The 23,263-nt window shown below is 44.8% G+C and overlaps 1 protein-coding gene across 7 annotated transcripts in view; it reads right to left on the bottom strand.

The window, feature by feature from the left end:
- Nucleotides 1-2,565: 2,565 nt before the first annotated feature.
- LOC137371778 (putative methyltransferase DDB_G0268948) overlaps nucleotides 2,566-23,263 on the bottom strand; it is a 50,834-nt gene continuing 30,136 nt past the window's right edge. For all 7 annotated transcript variants that reach the window (XM_068034636.1, XM_068034637.1, XM_068034642.1 and 4 more), the window contains 3 exons: nucleotides 16,146-16,246; nucleotides 7,219-7,356; nucleotides 2,566-2,805 (listed from right to left, as the gene is read on the bottom strand). In XM_068034636.1, coding sequence (XP_067890737.1) covers nucleotides 2,673-2,805; nucleotides 7,219-7,356; nucleotides 16,146-16,246 — 372 coding nt within the window. In that variant the 3' untranslated portion in view covers nucleotides 2,566-2,672. The remainder of the gene's footprint in view (nucleotides 2,806-7,218; nucleotides 7,357-16,145; nucleotides 16,247-23,263) is intronic.

Genomic DNA, 23,263 nt, shown 5'->3' with positions numbered 1-23,263 from the left:
AAATCTCTGAGAAGTGCAAGAACAATAGGGCAGTAATAGGGTATTTTAATTATCCCAATATTAACTGGGATAGTTTTAGTGTGAAAGGAATTGTGGGAGCAGAATTCTTGAGGTGCATTCAGGAGAACTTTTTTGCCCAGTATGTAGCAAGTCCAACAAGAGAGGGTGCAGTTTTAGACTTAGTTTTAGGAAATGAAGATTGGCAGGTGGAAGGAGTGGCAGTGGGAGAGCATTTTGGTGGTAGTGACCATAATTCAGTCAGTTTGAACATAATTATGGAAAAGGACAGCGACAGAACAGGAGATAGTGTTCTCAATTGGGACAAGGCTAATTTTAGTAAACTGAGGAGTGATTTAGTGAAAGTAGATTGGAAACAGCTACTTGAAGGTAAATCAGTGTCAGGACAGTGGGAGGCATTCAAAGGGGAGATACAAGGGGTTCAGGGTAAACATGCTCCCATGAAGAAAAAGGGTGAGGCGGCCAAATCTAGGGCCCCATGGATGTCAAGGAGCTTACAGGGTAAGATAAGGCAGAAAAGGAAAGCTTGTGTCCGACGCCAAAAACTCAATACTGCAGAAAGCCGAGAGGCGTATAGAAAGTGGAGGGGTGAAATCATAAAGGAAATTAGGAAAGAAAAGAGAGGACATGAAAGAATATTGGCAAGCAAAATCAAGGTAAACCCAAAGATGTTTTATCAATACATTAAGAGTAAGAGGACAACGAAGGAGAGAATAGGGCCCATAAAAGACCAAAAGGGTAACCTATGAGTAAGAGCAGAAGATATTGGTATGGTTCTGAAAGAATACTTTGCGTCTGTCTTCACTAAAGAGGGGGACGATGCAGATATTGTAGTTAAGGAAGAGGGGTGTGAAGTATTGGATGTGGTACACATAGGGAGAGAGGAAGTATTAATGGGATTAGCATCCTTGAAAGTTGATAAATCATCAGGGCCAGATTAAATGTATCCTAGGCTGTTAAAAGAAGCAAGAGAGGAAATAGCAGAGGGTCTGACCATCATTTTCCAGTCCTCACTGGATACTGGTGTGGTGCTGAAGGATTGGAGAATTATTAACGTTGTACCTCTGTTTAAAAAGGGAGCGTAGGATAGGCTGAATAATTACAGGCCAGTCAGTCCGACCTCAGTCGTGGACAAATTATTGGAATCTATTCTGAGAAACAAGATAAACTGTCACTTAGTAAGGCATAGATTAATCAAGGATCGTCAGCATGGATTTGTTAAGGGAAGATCTTGATTGACCAACTTGATCGAATTTTTTGAAGAAGTAAAAAGGAAGATAGGTGAGGGTAGTGGAGTTGATGTGGTCTACATGGATTTTAGCCAAGGCTTTTGACAAGGTGCCACATGGCAGACTGGATAAAAAAATAAAAGCCCATGGGATCCAGGGAAATGCAGCAAGGTGGATAAAAATTTGGCTCAGTGGCAGGAAACAAAGATTAATTGTTGACGGGTGTTTTGGCGATTGGAGGGCTGCTTCCAGTGGCGTTCCTCAGGGCTCAGTACAGGGTCCCCTCATTTTTTGTGGTGTATATTAACGATTTGCAAATAAATATAGGGGGCACGATCAAGAAGTTTGCGGACGACACAAAGATTAGCCTGTGGTAGATAGTGAGGAGGACAGCTGCAGGCTGCAGGAAGATATTGATAGTCTGGTCAGATTAGCAGAAAAGTGGAAAATGGAATTCAACTTGGAGAAGTGTGAGGTGATGCATTTGAGGAGGTCAAACAAGGCAAAGGAATACACGATTAATGGGAAAATACTGAGAAGTGTAGAGGAAGTGAGGGACCTTGGAATGTCCACAGATCCCTGAAGGTAGCAGGACAGTCGATAAGGTGGTTAAGAAGACATATGGAATCCTTTCCTTTATTAGCTGAGGTATAGAATATATGAGCAGGGAGGTTATGCTGGAACTGTATAACTCTTTGCTGAGGCCACAACTTGAGTACTGTGTGCAGTTCTAGTCACCTCATTACAGAAAGGATGCAATTGCACGAGAGAGGGTACAGAGCAGATTTACAAGGATGTTGCCAGGACTAGTAAAATGCGCCGATGAGGAAAGATTGGATAGGCTGGGGTTGTTCTCCTTAAAACAGAGATGGCTGAGGGGATATCTGATTGAAATGTACAAAATTTTGAGGGGCCTGGATAGAGTGGAGGTGACGGGTCTATTCACCTCAGCAGAGAGGTCAGCGATGAGGGGGCAGAGATTTAAAGTGATTGGTAAAAGAATTAGAGGGGAGATGAGGAATACCTTTTTCACCCAGAGGGGGGTGGGGATCTGGAACTCACTGCCTGAAAGGGTTGTTGAGTCAGAGACCCTCAACTCATTCAAAAGGAGTCTGGATATGCACCTCAAGTGCCGTTAGCTGCAGGGCTACGGACCAAATGCTGGAAGGTGGGATTAGAATGGGTGGATTGTTTTTCGGCCAGCACAGACACAAAGGGCCAAGTGACCTCTTTCTGTGCCTTAAACTTTCTATGATTCTATTTCTATTCTATGCCTTTTATTCAATAAAAACTGACTATAATTGAACCACACCGAAAGTATTTTTTAAATTCCTCGGACAATCCGTTTATTTATGCCGTTTTCAAATTGGATCCATTTCTGATTAAATCCTGTCCTGGGAGAGTCAGAGGGTCTTTTGATAGAAGTTAGTCTGTGTCACAAGAAGGATTCTGGGAGGAAGGCTGTGAACATCTCTCAGGTTTGCTCGCCAAGAGGCAAAAATATTTGACACTGAATTCCACGGCGGTTTCACTGGACACTCCCATGGCCTTCAGAAGTCTAGAGGGAGAGAGGGAGTGAAAATTAAAGTTTAATCTTTTTTTATTAATTCAAGGGATGTGGGCATCACTGGCCAGGCCAACATTTATTGCCCATCCCTAATTGCCCTTGAGAAGGTGGTGGTGAGCTGCCTTCTTGAACCGCTGCAGTCCATGTTGGTTAGGTACACCCCCATGTGCTGTTAGGAATGGAGTTCCAGGATTTTGACCCAGCAACAGTGAAGAAATGGTGATATGGTTCCAAGTCAGGATGGTGTGTGACTTGGAGGGGAACTTGCAGGTGGTGGTGTTCCCATACATCTGCTGCCCTTGGCCGTCTAGTTCGCGGGTTTGGGAGACGCTGTCGAAGTAGCCTTGGTGAGTTGCTGCAGTGCATCTTGTAGATGGTACACACTGCTGCCACTGTGCGTCGGTGGTGGAGGGAGTGAATGTTTAAGGTGGTGGATGGAATGCCAATCAAGTGGGCTGCTTTTTCCTGGATGGTGTGGAGCTTCTTGAGTGTTGTTGGAGCTGCACCCATTAAGGCAAGTGGAGAGTATTCCATCACATTCCTGACTTGTGCCTTGTAGATGGTGCCTGGAATTTTACGCCATCCGGCGGTGGGATGGTGGCGGGGGGGTGGCGTAAAATGGAGCGGGAGGTTCCGGGAGGCCTTCCTGACCTGCTCCCACCTCCGCCGCCACTTTATGTAAGGCGGCTGGGGTGATAAACGAGGCCCACCTTCCCCAGGCCAATAAAGGCCCTTAAACGCCGATTTTATGTGTGGTTGGTCAGGCAGCCGAGGACCGGAGAAGCCGTCTGGCAAAACCAGGCAGTCTCCAAGCATTCCAGGGTGGCCCTCATGATCTTGCACCCAATGCCTGATGGAGGGCTGCCCCTGCTACCCCAACTACCCCCAAGACACAACACGACCCCCTTCCCTCCAATCGAGCTTGCCTCACCAGGGCCCAACCGATTACTTCCGGCGAAGCAACCAAAACTTGCCTGCTGTCGCAGCTCCCAGGTATCCTTCCTTCATGCTGGGCTGCAGTCCCATCTGTGGCCACAGCTCCCAGTGGCACTGCTGGGACCAAGAGCTGCCCGCCCGTTGATTGGCCGGCAGCACTATTAGGTGGGACTTCCTACCTCAAGCGGGTGGAAGTCCCGCCTCACACCAATTGAAGCCCGGGAACCCGCAAAATACAGGTCGGATCCTTTTAGTCCATCCGCCTCCCATAAAATTTCAGCTGGTATATTCAACTTATAGAAAACAATGTGAAGAGGCAGTGGTGGAGCCCTTCAGAGAGACAATAGAATCACAGCCTTATACAGCATGGATCGAGACCATTCAGTCCATCGAGCCTGTGCCGGCTCTTTGAAAGAGCAACCAATTAATCCCACATCCCCTGCTTTTTCCCCATAGCCCAGTGAGGTGTGTAGACAGAGATTGGAACCAGCAGTGACACATGCAGGAAATCTAAGACCACTGCCTGGTGCCCTGATGCCACTATCCACCTGTATTCGGCATCAGTTCACCCCACCCTTTATCTGAAGTTAGAATGAAAGGAGAAAGTTTAAAACCACACAGCAAGAGGCAGAAAGTAAAGCTGTGGTGAGCAGAAAATAATACAAGCAAAAGTCTGAATGTTCCTTTAGCTTCCAGTAAACAGTTACTTTGAAATGTGTGTTATCATTGGCTATCAGAGCCCACTCGCTGTGGGAAGCTCCATTCTTTCTCAGCCTGCAGATGAAAACGCCTTTTGTGGAAGAATGTTACAAAGGTTTTGTTTAACTGTGAAAGCTACCTTTAACAATTGGGTGATGTGGTGTCGCAGTGGTTAACACTGCAGCCTCACAGCTCCAGTGACCCACGTTTGGTTCTGGGTACCACCCGTGCAGAGTTTACAAGTTCTCCCTGTGACTGTGTGGGTTTCCTCCGGGTGCTCTGGTTTCCTCCCAAATGCCAAAGACTTGGAGGTTGAAAGGTTAAATTGGCCATTGTAAAAAAAAAAAATTGCCCCTCGTGTTGGTAGGTGGTAGGAGAATTGAGGGAAGGTGGGGATGTGCGAGGGGGAAATAAAAGGGATTAGTATAAGTGGATGGTTGGTGTGGATTCGGTGGGCCGAATGGCCTGTTTCAGTGTTGTTTCTCTCTCTCTCTATGATAATCATTTGGCACCTGATGAAATGTTGAACAGGAAATTGACATAACATACTGGGTATTTGCAGGCATGTGCCATCGAATTCCTCTATCTGATTCCTGTATTATATTATTTTACAACTGCAAGTATGGGGTGGGTTAGCTCAGTTGGCTAGGCAGCTGGAGTGCAATGTAGGAAAATTCCAGCAATGTGGGTTCAATTCCCCAACTGGCTCAATTATGTCACGGCGTCATGGAGACCTGGCTTCTCGCTTTACCCCACGCTTGTGAAGTCATGACTCTCAAGCAAAACATCACCAACTGTTCCCCTCTAAGGCGGAGTGATACCTTTGGGACTACAGCTACTCCAACAATTACTAGTCCTTCTGTTGCTGGGTCTGATCAGAGTGGAGTAAGTCAGGTTAACTAACCTGAGTTTACAAACTGCAGCCTTAATATTCAAACCCCTCACAATGAGGGGCAGGAGATGGTGGGGGGCAGTTAAATCCAGGAAATACATCTGGAACACACTGTGTACATACCCACTTCCTTTAATACAGCAGCTGTTATCAGGACATCTGCGTGTCTCACCACCTCCCCAATCCCAGCCCCTCCTGAGTGGTTTGTATCTGCAGGCAGGTGTGGCATTATTTTGGGATACCGGGATGTGTGTAGATGTGATCTGTTGCACCTGAATCAGTATGTGGAATGTGTGATGTATTTCTGTGGAAGATCAGGGCTCAGCCAGGATCAACAATGCTGACAACACTGTTACATGAAATGGTTAATGTGGCTCAGGAGAGGGAGAAAACCTTTTCATTGAGAAGTTGACACATGTTCCATAGAGGAGGAACCCATCAGCATAGAGTTAACCACACTAGCACCTGTCTGTGGGATGAGGGATGGAAATTCCAAGTCTGTGTGAATCCCCAAAATGGATATTTAAATTATCCACACTGGAGATAAAATAAGACCATGTTTTAATTCCAGGTGATGATATGCTGTGTAAAACAAATGGGGACCAATTTGCATGACAGAACAGATTGAGATAGATACATGATGCTGACGATATGATGTTTTGTGACACCTTTAGTTATGTATTCAGACTGTCGGGGGCTGGGCAGTGTGGCGGACTGTAAGGAAAGGGTTAATTCTTTGTATTAACACTAGTTTTTATGTGAGTTTCTGTTGGCAACGTTCAATTAGAAAAAGGGATTTCAGTCAGAATATGTTTCAGCTGATAAGGAGATTCACCAAGATGCCACAAACTGTTCATTGACCTTGACGGCTGCCATTGATCACTGAGCATTGAGATCTCTCTGGACATGTTCTGCCCATCAAGTCAAGAAGCTATGGCTTCAGGTAGTGACTCCTCTGAGGACAGCTGGGTAATGTCTCTATAGAGGGTCTGTGTTCCTGTAGACATCTCCAGTGGAGTGATGTGATTGACAGTTCAGTCAAGGTGAAGGCTTGGGGAGTGACTCTTGTTAACAGAGTAAGGAAGTACAGGTGTCCTTGGTTGAGACAGGGTAAGTGCTGGGGAGTGGGGGGTGGGGGGGTGGTGCAGTGATGTGGTGTCACCTTTAGCCAGTCAAGGTGAAGGCTTGGGGAATGACTCTTGTTAACACTGGAGTTATTGCAGCTAAGTGAATGAGGTAATGCTATGGGACATGTGACACAAGGCGGGGAGAAAGAAAGGTTTATGAAGTGGGAGTTAAGAAAAGATACTTCAGAAAACAGCAAGGCTTGGCCAGCAGGTCATCTCAAGCTTGAGAATGGTGAAGTCTTCAGTTACTTGTACAGGAGGTGTGTAATTATTATAGATAATAGTTATCATTGTCTGCTTAATTTGTATGAAAGTCGCTAAATGCCTTTAAAGCTAAAGATCTTGAGGAATTAATTCTAAACCTATATGTAAGAACACCCATTCCTGAACAGATGGAGTATAGATGTAACCCGTGTAGGTTCTTATGTCCATTACTTCACAGAAATCTGTTTAAAATTTGCCCAGTTCCATATTTGATTGAAAGTCAGTCCCCAGGTGCTTTTTTTTCTGATTTAACTGCCCCGCACCCAGTTCAAATTTGTACTCTCTGCAAATTTGATCCGTTTGTTTAGCTTTTCTGAATCTGAGTCATTAACCTGAATTAGGAGCAATAGGGGAACCACCACTGATCCTGGGCAGCCTATGAGGGTCAGTGGAGCTGGGAGGCCTTAGATAACTCCACAGTGTGGTCCAATCAAGAATCATTAGGCAGATCAGCTAAAAGGATCTGCTTTTCATATAGCTTTATACCTTTGTTCAGTTCTTTCCAGTGAGGCTGTAGCATTTTCCGGATCTTTCCTCAGATAGGCTTGATATAAACTGTAGGCTTTCAGAAACCCAATGATCCACGGGACAGGCATCTTGAACTTGACAGAAATGTCTTCAGCTCTGTAACAATCAATATGCCATTAATGTAAGAATAAAAATTATTGTATGACTTTACATAGTTTGCATCCTTGGAGGGTGTTGGGGTATTTGAAACAGCCTCCAGTATATTCACTGGTTGCTTATTGTGACAAAAGCTTAATTAACAAGCTCTGTTAGACTACTGCTATACATTGTCACGCTCACACAAGGAGCAATAATGAACTAATGAATTAACCTCCCAAAAATAGACACACTTTTTCGACAAGACAAAATGGAGTAAAAGGTCAGGTGAGCTCCCCTGTGCTGTGAATATACATAGTGACTGCTGGAGACTGAACCCATCATCATCTCTGGACCAGCCTTGAAGAAAGCATTAGAAATGCTAATGGCCCCACTCAATGTTAATGGCTACCTTTTTCAACTAGTTGGACTAATAATGACCTTTGCAGACATAGAAGACTGCATTTTAAATGTCCACCGCCAAAACCAGCGGCGGACGTTAGCAATGGTGGACCGCATATAGCGGAGCCGCCGAGATAGTCAGCACGACGGCTCATTTAAATGGCCGGGGTGGACCGCCCACACCGATGGCGTGGAGGAGTCAGGCTGTTCATCCCCGGCAATGGTGTCAGGCACCATTATGCAGGCACCGACGCCATTTTTAAAGGACTTTGAGCACTTCCGTTTATTTTAACTATTTAAAGTGATAGTGATTTGAAATTGATTCAAAAAAATTTAATTTTTGTTTCTAGCCCCTCTCCCACCTCCCCCCCCCAATAACCATACAATTCATTCCTTGCCCTCTCCCCCCTCAAAATACTTACCTTGTGCACTTGACCTTCCCCCCAACCACCCCCCGCCCCCCAACCACAGTTTATAAACTGTGAACTTTACTCCTTCCCACCATCCCCTACACCAATCGATGAGTTTGACCCCGCTTCTGCCAATTTCCCCTATTCCAGCCAAGGAAAGGTCCCTGCCGAATACCATCTTTAAAAACTACCTACAGGCAGAGACGAAAGGGTGACCTTTGAAAACTCCCCATCTGAGAGATTGAAACAGGATCTTCGTCATTGAACTGTAACTGAGATTTACTTAAAGAATTCTGCAGCAAAGCATCCATCCACCTGAAACACTCCAAAGTTTGACTCCAGTGAACCAGGAGGAAAGGAATTAAAGGTCTGCACTGTTTAAATTTTCCTCCCGGGAAAACAAACAAGGTTTCACAATGAACATTTTTTAAAAACCAAGCACCAGACCTAAATGCATGCTGTCCTTTAGTCTCTATCTTTTCCCATGTGTGAAGGTGAAGTTGTGAATTTGCAGGTTTTTGTTTAAAAAATCTATGAGAAAACCAAGAATTTTTCTCTTTATTGAGCATTAAAATGCTCAAGGGTTAAAACACAATTCCAATACAAACACTGTCTGCATTCAGTTGAGAGGTGAAAAGGGAAACCACCCCGATCATTTCCTCTCTGTCCGGTTTCAAAATACTGCCTTAGTCCCCGAGTGTTTTAAGGGTCAAATAACAAGACAAACCGCAAAAAGTCTCATTGGTTAAAAAGAAAAATCAATATTTTTTCTGCAATAACCGAAAAATGTTCGCGACTTCACCCACTGACGCATTCAAACACACACACACACACACACACACACACACATGAGTGTTCCAGTGAACATCAACGCAAGCTCGAGGAACAGCATCTCATCTACCGATTAGGCACACTACAGCCTGCCGGACTGAACATTGAGTTCAATAATTTCAGAGCATGACAGCCCCCCATTTTACTTTCATTTTTAGTGATTTTTTTTTCTTTCTTTTCACATTCTTTTTTTACATTTTTTACAATCTTTTTTTTGCATTTATTTCATTTCATCTCAGTTTGTTCAGTTTGCTTACCCACTGTTTTTTTCAGGTTTGCACTTGCTGCTGTTCAATATTCAGTGTATTAACACCTAATTTGGACTAATGCTTTGTCTTTCAACACACCATTAACATGTTGTTTGCCTTTGCTCCGTGACACTTTTGGTCAGCTATGCGGCCTGGTCCAATCTAGACCTCCTTTGTTACCTCTTGTCCCACCCCCACCTCACTTGCTTATAACCTGTGACGTTTCTAATATTTGTCAGTTCGGATGAAGGGTCACTGACCCGAAACGTTAATTCTGCTTCTCTTTCCACAGATGTTGCCAGACCTGCTGAGTGGTTCCAGCATTTCTTGTTGTAAAAGAATTGTTGTTTAATAATACCTTGAGAAGCTTTCAGGGAGGAAATCTTTCAGCTGTGCAGGCCTGAAATGTTCATTGTCTTGAAAAGGATATAGTGTCACAGGCTCTATGTGGTTAAGCCTAAATCTGAAGTCAATGGTGGAAATCCTGGTTAACTTTCACAAATTGGGAGTTCCAAAAGTCACCTAGCAATTTCTCTGCTGCAGTAGTCAAAAGATGTTATCACTGGGGCTCCTGCTTAGTTAGAACTGTCCCACAGCTATTCTATCAGGAAAAAGACCTTCTCTCTTGCTGTTCTGCCTCTCTCTCTCTCCAGAGAGATACCTTTTAAGGTAGAAACTTGTCAGGTTGTGTTGTCAGTCAGGTGACTCAGGGGTCTCTCCCCTGAGGTGATTCATACAATGTTCCAGGATATTGGAATCGTTGTTACATGATGGCATCTGAATATGGCCCATTTTGATAACTAGTTGTTATTTCACACCTACTATTTCGGCCTTGGTTTTGGAGTCAGTCTGTCTGCAAAAGGCTTTGTTAGCTCCATTCCTGCAGATATGAGTTGTTAGCATGGAATGAGCTGTTATTCATTTCAGTGTGTTTTCCCCAAAACAAATTCAAACATGAATAATGGGTTTCATTTTCAACAGAGAGACATGTTTATTGGCAGTACAGGAGGGGTCAACTGACCTCTACTCCATCTTGTCTGCAGCACAAATGTGTCCTTTTTATGTGATTCAGTCCAACAGTTGACTTTTATTTCATAATATCTCCAGTTCATTTCATATTTCATCACAGTTCCCTTCATGAGCGTGACAAATGTAATATCAAGAATATATCGATACATATTGTTCTGTTTTACCTTTTGTATTAACCCAAGAACTGTTCTGCCTTTGTTGTCAACAGGTGGCAAGTGAAGTAGGTGGCTTCCACTTTTCACCTGTTAACTGACTGCAATCGTGTTTTGTTAAAAATGGTGTTTTAGTCCCTGAGTGATTTTAGGGTCAAATGAACAAACATATGATAGGTTTTCTCCTCGGTTTTTTAAAAAAAGGATGATACTATTTAGTTTAAACAAATCCCGAAATGGTTGCAACCTTCACCGACTCATGTACTCGCACACACACGTACATACACAAGAATAGATTGATAGAGAGAAAAGAGTAGGATGCAATTAATGTCCAAGGTGATGCCAGAGTTCATGGTTTACAGAATACTGTTGAATTGTCTCGGGAGGAAAGTCTTTTTTAAAAGATACAGGCCTGGATGTTTGCAGTCTTGAACTTGCTGTGGTATTGTAGAGCTCTAGTAGTTAAAATCAGCCCAAGGTTGATGGCATGAATTTGATTTACCATCACAGATGGAGAGTCTCAAAGTCACTTTGTAATTTCTATGCTGTAGTGCTTATTCAGTTCTCGTTCAGTAGGATTCTTTTGTTTAGCTGGAGTCCCTGACAGACTGTGGCTGGAAACAGGCTTTCTGTGGTCTTGGCTTGATCTCACCTTCAATCTCTAGAGAGTTATCTTTTAAGGTAAAATTCCATCACATTTGAGTCTCTTTCAGATAACAAAGGGCCCTCTTCCCTGGTGTGACTATACAATGGTCCAGGATATGGAAACCATGGCTATCTATTGATGTCTGAGATGTCTGAATGGGGGACCATTCTGTTGTAATGGTGCTACTTTACACCTATTCATTTTGGTTTGGGCTGTGAGTTAACTTGCCTCCAGAACCCTTTGTTAGTTCATTCATGTACATAGGAGTCATAAATATGCAATGGTGCTCCTTTCAATTTCAATAGATTCTCCCCAGAGCTATTTCAGACATGGTTAACGAGTTTCATCCTCATAGACAGAGGTGTATATTTCCAGCACAGGAGAGGGTCACCTGACTACTACTCCATTTTGTCTGTGACACAAGAGTCTGTGTTCTTATGGTGCAGTTTAAGAGCTGACTTTTTATTTTCATAATTCTTTAATTCGTTGTTTATTTCATCATGGCTCCTCCGAGCATGACAACTTCCAGGTATGGATAACATTGGGAAAGTGAAGTAGTCAGAGAAGCAGGAGTCTTAAAAGACAGGAATAGAGGAGATAGAATTTCACATTCAGTTTGCAGGTGAGAAATTTGGGTCCGAAACTAGGGTTTTAAACTTAAATAAAGGCAATCAAGGGGTTGAAGACAGAGTTGGCTAAAGTGCACTGGAAAAGTAGGCTAAAACGCAAGATGGTAGAGAAACAGTGGCAGACATTTAAGGAGATATTTCACAACTCAGCAAAGATATATTCGATTGAGAAAGAAAGACTCTCTGAGAAGGATGCATCATATGTGACTAACTAAGGATGTTAAGGATAGTAGCAAATTGAAAGAAAAGGCGTACAATGCTGTGAAGATTAGTGGCAGCCCAGAAGATTGGGAAAAATTTAGAAACCAGCAAAGGATGGATAAGAAAAGGAGAAATTAGAGTATGAGACTAAACTAGCAAGAAACATTAAAACAGATAGCAAGCTTCTACAAATATTTAAAAAGGAAGAGAATAGCTAAAGTAAGTATTGGTCCCTTAGAAGAGGAGACCGGGGAATTAATAATGGGAAACAAGGAAATGGCAGAGACTTTGAACAACTATTTTGTATCTGTCTTCACAGTAGAAAACACAAAAAGCAACCCAAGAATAGCAGAAAATCAAGTGGAACAAGGGAGAGAGGAACATAAAGCAATCACTATCAACAGAGAAAATGTACTGAAAAAACTAATGGAACTAAAGGGTGACAAGTCCCTCGGACCTGATGGCCTGCATCCTTGGGTCTCAAAAGAAGTGGCTGCAGAGATAGTGGATGCATTGGTTGTCCTTCCAAAATTCCTTAGATTCTGGAAAGGTACCAGCGGATTGGAAAACTGAAAATGTAACACCTCTGTTCAAGAAGAGGAGACAGAAAGCAGGAAACTATAGGCCAGTTAGCCTAACATCTGTCATTGGGAAAATGCTAGAATCCATTATTCAGGAAGTAGTAGCAGGACACTTTGAAAATCATAATGCAATCAGGCAGAGTCAACATGGTTTTAAGAAAGAGAAAACATGTTTGAAGAATGTGTTAGACTTCTTTGAGGATGTAACAATTAAGGTGGATAAAGCAGAACCCGTAGATGCAGTGCATTTTGATTTCCAAAAGGCATTTGATAAGGTGCCATATAAAAGATTACAACACAAGATAAGAGCTCATGGTATTGGGGGTAATATATTAGCATGGATAGAGGATTGGCTAACTAACAGGAAACAGCATCAGAATGAATGAGGCATTTTAAGGTTGGCAAACTGTAACTAGTGATCAGTGTTGGGGCCTTAACTATTTATGATCTATATTAATGACTTTGAATGAAGGGACCAAGTGTATTGTAGCCAAATTTAAAGTGCAGCCAGCAACGAGGGAACACAAACAATGAATTGCCTATTGAGCTCATTAACAGGCTTATCAGTTTCAGGGAACTATTTTTAAGGACTGGGAATAGGAAAGGCGCCATGGGGTGGGGGTGGGGGTGGGGTGCGGGGCAGGGCAGGGCAGGGCAGGGCAGTGGGGGTGGAAATACAGTAGGTTTGTGAAGACATGAACAGTGTGGAGGGCCATGAGGGTTATGGAAAGGGCTGATTAAAATAAAGCAGAGTCATCAAATAAAGCTCAACTGCTTCAAATGTGCCTCAGTCTGGATATTGTTGCAGCTGGAAGAGTTGAATTTCTTGGTGGTGAATGGCAAGAAACTGGAGAGGGACATGAGCCCACTGGCATCACTGCAGCAGGTAGGGTTGGTAGGGGAAGGCCTGGTGAACACACAAGGCCCAGCTGACGGAGGTCAGGTGGGAATGCAGTGGTTAGCACCGCAGCCTCACAGCTCCAGCGACCCGGGTTCAATTCTGGGTACTGCCTGTGTGGAGTTTGCAAGTTCTCCCTGTGTCTGCGTGGGTTTCCTCTGGGTGCTCCGGTTTCCTCCCACATGCCAAAAGACTTGCAGGTTGATAGGTAAATTGGCCATTATAAATTGTCCCGAGTATAGGTAGGTGGTAGGAAAATATTGTGACAGGTGGGGATGTGGTAGGAATATGGGATTAGTGTAGGATTAGTATAAATGGGTGGTTGATGGGCGGCACAGATTCGGTGGGCCGAAGGGCCTGTTTCAGTGCTGTATCTCTAACTAACTAACAGCCAACTCTGACATTGGACAGAGCAGCCAGGATGAGCGGCGGCAGATTCAACCTCCTATGCAGCTGGAGGTCAGAGGAGCAGAGTGGGGTGGATGCAAGGGGAGGAAGGTGCTACCCAAGATATCGGGTGCACAGTCCTAGAGTGAACTATCTGGAAATGACAGAGCGCCAGTGCTGTAGGAGGCTACACCTATCCAGGCAGATCTGATCCACAATGACCTGAGGCCTCGTGGCCCCCATGACAGTCTCCTACCCTACAGCCGTCTAGGTCTCGGGTGCTCTCAACTTCTATGCAACCAGGTCATTCCCGGGATCAGCTGTGGACCTCTCGCAGTTCGCATCTCATTGGGCCATTAGGCAGTTCACGGATGACCTTTTCAAGAGGGCAGAGACTACACACACTTTGACACAGATGGGCCAGCGCTGGAGTATTGAGTCCAGTTCTGGACATTGCACTTTAGGAAGGATGTGAAAGCTTTACAGAGGGTTCAGAAAAAAATTTACAAGAATGTTTCCAGGGTTGAGGGACTTCAGTTATGAGGTCCAAGAGCACATCAGACATAACGTAATGGTGGAGAGAGGGAGAGAGAGAGGGGCAGAGAGAGAGATAGTGAGTAAATGAGCACTGTGAAAACTGGAAGGTCTGAGAGCACGGCAGGGATAAAGCAGAGGCAGAGAGAGAGAGAGAGAGAGAGAGAGTGAGAAAGGGAGAGAGAGAGTGAGAGAGAGAGAGAGAGATAGAGAGAGAGTGAGAGAGAGAGAGAGAGAAAGAGAGAGATAGAGAGAGAGTGAGAGAGAGAGAGAGAGAGAGAGAGAGAGAAAGAGAGAGCGCCCGAACGCACTGCCAGAACAAATCAACAACAACTATTCAAGGAGTGATGTCAGAGGACAACAGGCAGATGATTGGTTGGTGAGTATTATTGTTTTTTTGTCTAAATTTGACCAATGGTTTAAACTGGGACCGGGAATCTATCAAGTACTGCAATATATTCATAGCTTAGCAAGTTAAACTAATTAATAAAACTACAAATAATCATTAAATAAAAACTTTAACTCATTAAAAAAATAAAACTAGGCTAGTCTATGATATGGCAGAGCAGACTGTGTGTCTGGGCTGCCAAATCTGGGAGCTGGTGAACGGTGAGACTGTCCCAGGAAAACACGTCTGCAGAAGATGTCTCCATCTCTGGCTCAGAGTAGAATTCGTAAACACATAAGGGAGGGGGAGGAAATTCTGGACAGTTTTATCCAGAATAGAGTCACATCCGAGAGGGAAACACAGGTTCAGGAAAGAGAGGCTGTGACTGATAGGGAGCCGGGTAGCTGGGATTTAGGAGAGGTTGAGAAGGAGCTCCCGTGACACTGGTCCTATCCAAGAGGTACAAGGTACTCACTACCTGTGAGGACAAAGAGAAAGACTGCAGGGAGAACAGCCACAATGCAGACCAGGGCACAGTGGCTCAGAAAGCTGTCCAAGACGGGGAAGAGCAGAGTAGAAATGTGATCAGATGTTTATAATTCGGGGGATAGAGTCCTCGGCAGCCAAGAACGAGAATCCCAAAGGGTGTGTTGTCTACCCGGTGTGAGGGTAAGGGATATCTCACAGCAACTGGAGAGGAACTGGGAAAGGGAGAGGGTAAATCCAATTGTCGTGGTCCATGTTGGAGCAAACAACATAGTTAGGAACAGGAATGAGATCCTCCTGCAAGAGTATGAGGAATTAGGCTCTAAATTAATAAGCAGGACCTTGAGGGTAATAATCCCTGGATTATTTCCTGAGTCACATACATCTTGCCACAGGAGCAGACAGATCAGGAGAATTAACACATGGCTAAAGGGCCAGTGTGGGAAAGAGGGATTCTTTTTCATGGGACACTGGCACCAGGAAGGAGCTTTACCGATGGAACGGGCTCTATCTGAACTGGGATGGGACCCGTGTCAGAGGAAAGGGTAAATAGAGGGGTGGGGTGGGGGCGGTGGTTGCAAAGGCTTTAAGATAGTAAGATGGTGGGGAGGAATCCACAAGAAATATAAAGCAACCTAAATGTAAATAAAACAGGGAAGGAGAGCACTGGAAAGAATAAACTAAGGGAGGACATTGTTGCTTTGTTGGGTTTGTATTAGTAGCATTCCAGAGAAAGTCTTAGACTCCAGTAAAGGACTCAACTGACCAAATGGCCTCCTTCTGTGTTGTAACCACTCTATCATCATTCTAGACCTACTAATGTCCGTAAGTCTCAGATTGCTGCCAGAAGTATCATATCACAGTTAATGTTAAATCTAATATTATTCCCCCAGACAGAATCCAGGCACAATAATACGAAACAATATGATTTCATTGATAATGATTTTAGAAGTTGGTGTATAATTACAAATATGTCTTATACATTTACCTCTCTTTGTCAGGGAAAGTGATAGCATCAAATATCTCCTTGTATTCATTCCATATAATTTTCGTTCTTCTACTCTCACAGGGGGTTAGAGTTGTGAACAGCTACAAATAGAAGGTACAATAGAAAGAATTAACACATTGCATGATACGTCTAATTTGTATTGCGATACTGTGTGTTCAAACATGCTCAAATTAAACTCTTATTAAAAACAATTTGTTCATAGGAAGCCCAGATCCAGCTACTGCAATAAAACCACTTCCATCGGACACTGAGCCGCAACATCGCAGAATCAGGCTGTCAGTATTCATGGCCTAGGCAGCTTCACAGTGGTCACCAGGTGGCTTGGCCTTGCTGGAGTTGGGATGTTAGCCCGTCCTCCTAACTTTAATAGCTTGTCTTGTTTGTGCACAGTAAACCTGGCCAGCTTAGCTGAAAGGCAGAAAATCCAATCAGGCAGCAGCTCTCAAAGTGCTGCTGCTTGCTATTAAGCAGACATGATCTTTTTCTTTCCTGTCGCCTGGACAGTCACTGTGCTGAAAAATGCAACAGAGGGATGTGGGAAAACCCTCTCTTTGGAGGTTGTGCGACAGGAGGTGCAGGAAAGAAATTTGCCCCTGCTCAGAATGAAAGTCACCCTCTTATCAAAGTAGAGGTTAAAGGTTACAGCAGGTCTGGCAGCATCTGTGGAGAGGGAAGCAGAGTTAACGTTTCAGGTCAGTGACCCTTCTTGAGAACTGCCAAATATTGGAAATGTGAAAGGTTATAAGCAAGTAAAGCGGGGGTGGGGCAAGAGATAACAGAGGAGAAGGTGTAGGTAGGACAATCTCCTTTGTTATCTCTTGCCCCACCCCCGCTTTACTTGCTTATAACTTTTCACATTTCTAATATTTGCCAGTTCTCAAGAAGGGTCACTGACCTGAAACGTTAACTCTGCTTCTCTCTCCACAGATGCTGCCAGACCTGCTGAGTATTTCCAGCATTTCTTGTTTTTATTTCAAATTTCCAGCATCCGCAGTATTTTGCTTTTATTAAAGGTTACAGGTTGTAGGTTACAGAGAGAGTAAATGGAGTCTCCCAGATTCTGGGTACGTGTGAACAAATCAGGAAGAAGGGTTGTAGTTTCCAGACAAGTGCCAAATTAAAGGTACTCAATGGACATTCGTTAGTTTTCTCCTGAGGCCAAGCTTGCCCACACAAAATATACTGTGAGCTGTAGAACCCATGGAGAAGTTGCAAGGGAGATAATTTTTCACTTTTCTTCTTTGAACATATTTTTAATCACAGTAAAATCACTTTTGTGACACATCAAGTGTTGGAAGTTGTGTTACCACTGGAAACAGGTGCAGCACTGGAATGCAGTTAGACAACAACAATAGCGGGAGGTGGTGGCGCAGTGGTATTGTCACTGGACTTGTAACCCAGAGACCCAGGGTTTGTTCTGGGGACATGGGTTCAAATCCCACCGCAGCAGAAGGTGGAATTTGAATTCAATTAGTCAATCTGGAATTTATAAAGCGGGTCTAATGATGACCATGAAACCATCGTCGATTGTTGTAAGAACCCATCTGGTTCACTAATGTCCTTTAGGGAAGGAAATCTCCTGTCCTTACCTGGTCTGGCCTACTTGTGACTCCAGACCCACAGCAATGTTGTTGACTCTTACATGCCCACTGAAATGGCCTATCAAGCCACTCAGTTGTATCGACCCGCTACGAAGTCAATAAAAAGGAATGAAACCGGACGGCCCAACCGGCACCGACAATGGCAAACCGAGCCCTGTCAACCTTACAAGGTCCTCCTTACTAACATCTGGGGGCTTGTGTCAAAGTTGGGAGAGCTGTCCCACAGACTAGTCAAGCAACAGCCTAACATAGTCATATTCACGGAATCATACCTGAAATACAATGTCCCAGACACTGCTATCACCATCCCCGGGTATGTCCTGTCCCACTGGCAGGACAGACCCAGCAGAGGTGGTGGCACAGTGGTATACAGTAGGGAGGGAGTTGCCCTGGGAGTCCTCAACATGGACTCTGGACCACATGAAGTCTCATGGCATCAGATCAAACATGGAAAAGGAAACCTCCTACTGATGACCACCTACGGCCCTCCCTCAGCTGATTAGTCTGTACTCCTCCATGTTGAACAGCACTTGGAGAAAGCACAGAGGGTGGTGAGGGCACAAAATGTACTCTGGGTGGGGGACTTCAATTCCATCACCGAGAGTGGCTTGGTAGAGCCACTACTGACCGAGCTGGCCGAGTCCTAAAGGACATATCTGCTGGACTGGGTCTGCGGCAGGTGGTGAGGGAACCAACAAGAGGGAAAAACATACCTGACCTCGTCCTCACCAATCTGCCTGCTGCAGATGCATCTGTCAATGACAGTATTGGTCGGAGTGACCACCGCACAGTCCTTGTGGAGATGAAGTCCCGCCTTCGCATTGAGGATACCCTCTATCATGTTATGTGGCACTACTTCTGTGCTAAATGGGATAGATTGCGAACAGATCTAGCAATGCAAAACTGGGCATCCATGAGGCGCTGTGGGCCATCAGCAACAGAATTGTACTCAACCACAATCTGTAACCTCATGGCCCGGCATATCCCCCACTCTACCATTACCATCAAGCCAGGAGACCAACCCTGGTTCAATGGAGAGTGCAGGAGGGCATGCCAGGAGCAGCACCAGGCATTCCTCAAAATGAGGTGTCAACCTGGTGAAGCTATAACACAGGACTATCTGCGTGCCAAACTGCGTAAGTAGCATGCGATAGACAGAGCTGAGCGATCCCATAACCAACGGATCAGACCTAAGCTCTGCAGTCCTGCCACATCCAGCCGTGAATGGTGGTGGACAATTAAACAACTAACTGGAGGAGGTGGCTCCACAAATATCCTCATCCTCAATGATGGGGGAGCCCAGCACATCAATGCGAACGATAAGGCTGAAGCATTTGCAACAATCTTCAGCCAGAAGTGCCGAGTTAATGATCCATCTCGGCCTCCTCCTGAAGTCCCCAGCATCACAGATGCCAGACATCAGCCAATTCGATTCACTCCGCGTGATATCAAGGAACGACTGAAGGCACTGAATACTGCAAAAGCTATGGGCCCTGACAAGATACTGGCAATAGTACTGAAGACCTGTGTACCAGAACTTGCTGCGCCCCTAGCCAAGCTGTTCTGGTATAGCTACAACACTGGGATCTACCCTTCAATGAGGAAAATTGCCCAGGTATGTCCTGTACACAAAAAGCAGGACAAGGCCAACCAGGACAATTACCGCCCCATCAGCCTAGTCTCAATCATCAATAAAGTGATGGAAGGTGTCATCAACAGTGCCATCAAGCGGAACTTGCTTAGCAATAACCTGCTCAGTGATCATCAGTTTTGGTTCCGCCAGGGCCACTCAGCTCCTGACCTCATTACAGCCTTGGTTCAAACATGGACAGAAGAGCTGAACTCAAGAGGTGAGGTGAGAGTGACTGCCCGTGACATCAGGGCAGCATTTGACCGAGCATGGCATCAAGGAGCCCTAGCAAAACTGAATTCAATGGGAATCAGGGGGAAAACCCTCCGCCAGCTGGAGTCATACCTAGCGCAAAGGAAGATGGTTGTGGTTGTTGGAGGTCAATCATCTCAGTTCCAGGACATCACTGCAGGAGTTCCTCAGGGTAGTGTCCTAGGCCCAACCATCTACAGCTGCTTCATCAATGACCTTCCTTCAATCATAAGGTCAGAAGTGGGGATGTTCGCTGATGATTGCACAATGTTCAGCACCATTCATGACTCCTCAGATACTGAAGCAGTCCGTGTAGAAATGCAGCAAGACCTGGACAATATCTAGGCTTGGGCTGATAAGTGGCAAGTAACATTCGCGCCACACAAGTGCCAGGCAATGACCATCTCCAACAAGAGAGAATCTAACCATCTCCCCTTGACATTCAATGGCATTATCATCGCTGAATCCCCCACTATCAACATCTTAGGGGCTATCATTGACCAGAAACTGAACTGGAGTAGCCATATAAATAATGTGGCTACAAGAGCAGGTCAGAGGCGAGGAATCCTGAGGCGAGTAACTCACCTCCTGACTCCCCAAAGCCTGTCCACCATCTACAGGGCACAAGTCAGGAGTGTGATGGAATACTCTCCACTTGCCTGATGGGTGCAACTTCAACAACACTCAAGAAGCTCGACACCATCCAGGACAAAGCAGCCCACTTGATTGGCACCCCATCTACAAACATTCACTCCCTCCACCACCGACGCACAGTGGCAGTTGTCTATACCATCTACAAGATGCACTGCAACAACTCACCAAGGCTCCTTAGACAGTACCTTCCAAACCTGCTACGTCTACCAACTAGAAGGACAAGGGCAGCAAATGCATGGGAACACCACCACCTGCAAGTTCCCCTCCAAGTCACACAACATCCTGACTTGGAACTATATCGCCGTTCCTTCACTGTCACTGGGTCAAAATCCTGGAACTCCCTTCCTAACAGCACTGTGGGGATACCTACCCCAAATGGACTGCAGCGGTTCAAGAAGGCAGCTCACCACCACCTTCTCAAGGGCAATTAGGGATGGGCAATAAATGCTGGCCTGGCCAGCAACACCCACATCCCATGAATGAATTTAAGAAAAGCGACCATTTGCATTTATATAGCACCTTTCATATGGTCAAACCTCCGAAGGATCTTCGCAGGAGCACCAAACAAAATTTGACACCAAAACATTTGAAGAGATTTCTTTCATTCATTCATGGCGTAACGATATTATGTTTTAAAATCTGTGATTTTTAAAAGTTTAAACTGGAGTCAGAGAAGTCAGGTGATCTTACATCAACTCTACTGAAAGACAAGACAGAAATCTTGGTTACCAGGATAACAAAGAACACAGAGTAAAGACTTTCTTTGAAAAGCAGGGTCTGCAGGGGCATGACACCTGAAAAACAATGGGTTTTACCCTCCCAAACTTTAGTATCCTAAACCAAGGAGTCAGTGATTCTGAGGATGTAAATGTGCATGGCAGCTGCTAACTCCTGAAAACAATGAAAAGCCCAGGTGGTGTTGCTGAAGCCAGACTTGTGGACTTTACATATTGGAAATGGACAATGGGCTATTGACTTTTGAATCCACATAAATTTAACAGATTTTATGAAGGCAGACGGGCTGTAAGAAAGGAAACCAGCAGTGGCAGAGTGAGGGAGGTTGTAAGAGAGGAAGACAACCAGCATTGGCAGCCCCAAGACAGAGAGCGAGAGAGAAAGAGAGAGAGAGGGTATACCTGCTCTCAGGAAAAATTGAAAAAACAAAAGGCTGCGAAGAATGGAACCTGTTTTGGGAATTGAAGTTTGTGGAGAAGGAAAAGACCAGCAGGATCCCCAGGAATCACCTTATTCACGACGTCCAGGTCGAAAGTCCTTGGAGAAGTGAGCAAAAATGACATTGATTTTGAGAAAGGTCTGGGAGATCCAACCTACTGCAACTGGGAGGAGGTTGGCACTTTTAACCACAAAGATTTCACCATCATGGAGGAATGTATAATATCTAAATGTGATGTGAGGTTTACAAGGGTTTCAATAAGTAAAGAAAATACCTTTCTTTGTCATTTAGGTTATCATCTATGTACAATAGTAATCATTTAGTTATCATTCTCTGAGTCAAGAATGCATTGTGTGCCCAATTTCACCCACACAGGGCTCCACACTTGGATTAGAGACCTTCATCAAATTGTCCTTTGTTAATTTTCGTGAAATTGTAAAAGGTTTCTAAAAGAACAGTTGTATGTATGAAAGTGTCCCTCAAGCTTACATTACCTTGGGAAACAAGTCTGATTGAGGAATAATCAATGCAATATTATAGGTGAAGCATCATGGGACAGGATGGCAGAAATGCTCCATCCATCAATCTCAGCGACCACGCTCTGGAAGTGGTTCAAGAGTTCACCTACCGAGGCTCAACTATCACCAGTAACCTGTCCCTCGATACAGAAATCAACAAGAGCATGGGAAAGGCGTCCGCTGCTATGTCCAGTCTGGCCAAGAGACTGTGGGAAAATGGCGCACTGACACGGAACACAAAAGTCCGAGTGTATCAAGCCTGTGTCCTCAGTACCTTGCTTTATGGCAGCGAGGCCTGGACAACATATGTCAGCCAAGAGTGACGTCTCAATTCATTCCAACTTCGCTGCCTCCGCAGAATCCTTGGCATCAGGTTGCAGGACCGTATCTCCAACGAAGAAGTCTTCGAGGCGGCCAACATCCCCAGCATATACACTCTACTGAGCCAGCGGTGCTTGAGATGGCTTGGCCATGTGAGCCGCATGGAAGATGGCAGGATCCCCAAGGACGCATTGTACAGCGAGCTCGCCACTGGTATCAGACCCACCGGCCGTCCATGTCTCCGCTTTAAAGATGTCTTAAGACATGAAGTCCTGGAACATTGACCACAAGTCTTGGGAGTCAGTTGCCAGTGATTGCCAGACCTGGTGGACAGCCATAAAGGCAGGGCTAAAGAGTGGCGAGACTTAGCAGTTGGCAGGAAAAAAAGACAGAAGCGCAAGGAGAGAGCCAACTGTGTAACAGCCCCAACAACCAATTTTATCTGCAGCGCCTGTGGAAGAGTCTATCACTCAAATATTGGCCTTTATGGCCATTCCAGGCGCTGCTTCACAAACCACTGACCACCTCTAGGTGCTTACCCATTGTCTCTCGAGACAAGGAGGCCAAAGAAGAAGAAGAAGAAGAAGATTATAGGTGGACATTTATCTTGTGTCCAAACCAAGGTACAAGTACTTGGCTTAGAAAAAGAATAAATTGTCCCTACACAACCATATTTAGCACTCCCAGTTGGGTTGGATCCAATACAAACAACCAAGTCCTCCAGCCAATTCTTAAATGTAAATTAAATGCACATTGTACAATATGTACTTTCATCTTTACAGCATTGAGAACAATTTTCTGTTTGAGTAGAAATTAGTTAGGCTACTGTTATGACCAAGGTGGGAGTAATGCACTGTTAATTCAGACCCACTACTCCACAGGACGCAGCATATTAGTAAAGTTCCCACCGACCAGAAAATAGCCAAATTAATCACTTTATTCATCCC

The sequence above is a fragment of the Heterodontus francisci genome, chromosome 7 (genome assembly GCF_036365525.1).
Source record: "Heterodontus francisci isolate sHetFra1 chromosome 7, sHetFra1.hap1, whole genome shotgun sequence".
NCBI lineage: Eukaryota > Metazoa > Chordata > Chondrichthyes > Heterodontiformes > Heterodontidae > Heterodontus > Heterodontus francisci.
This window is presented reverse-complemented; position numbering and strand designations above follow the sequence as displayed.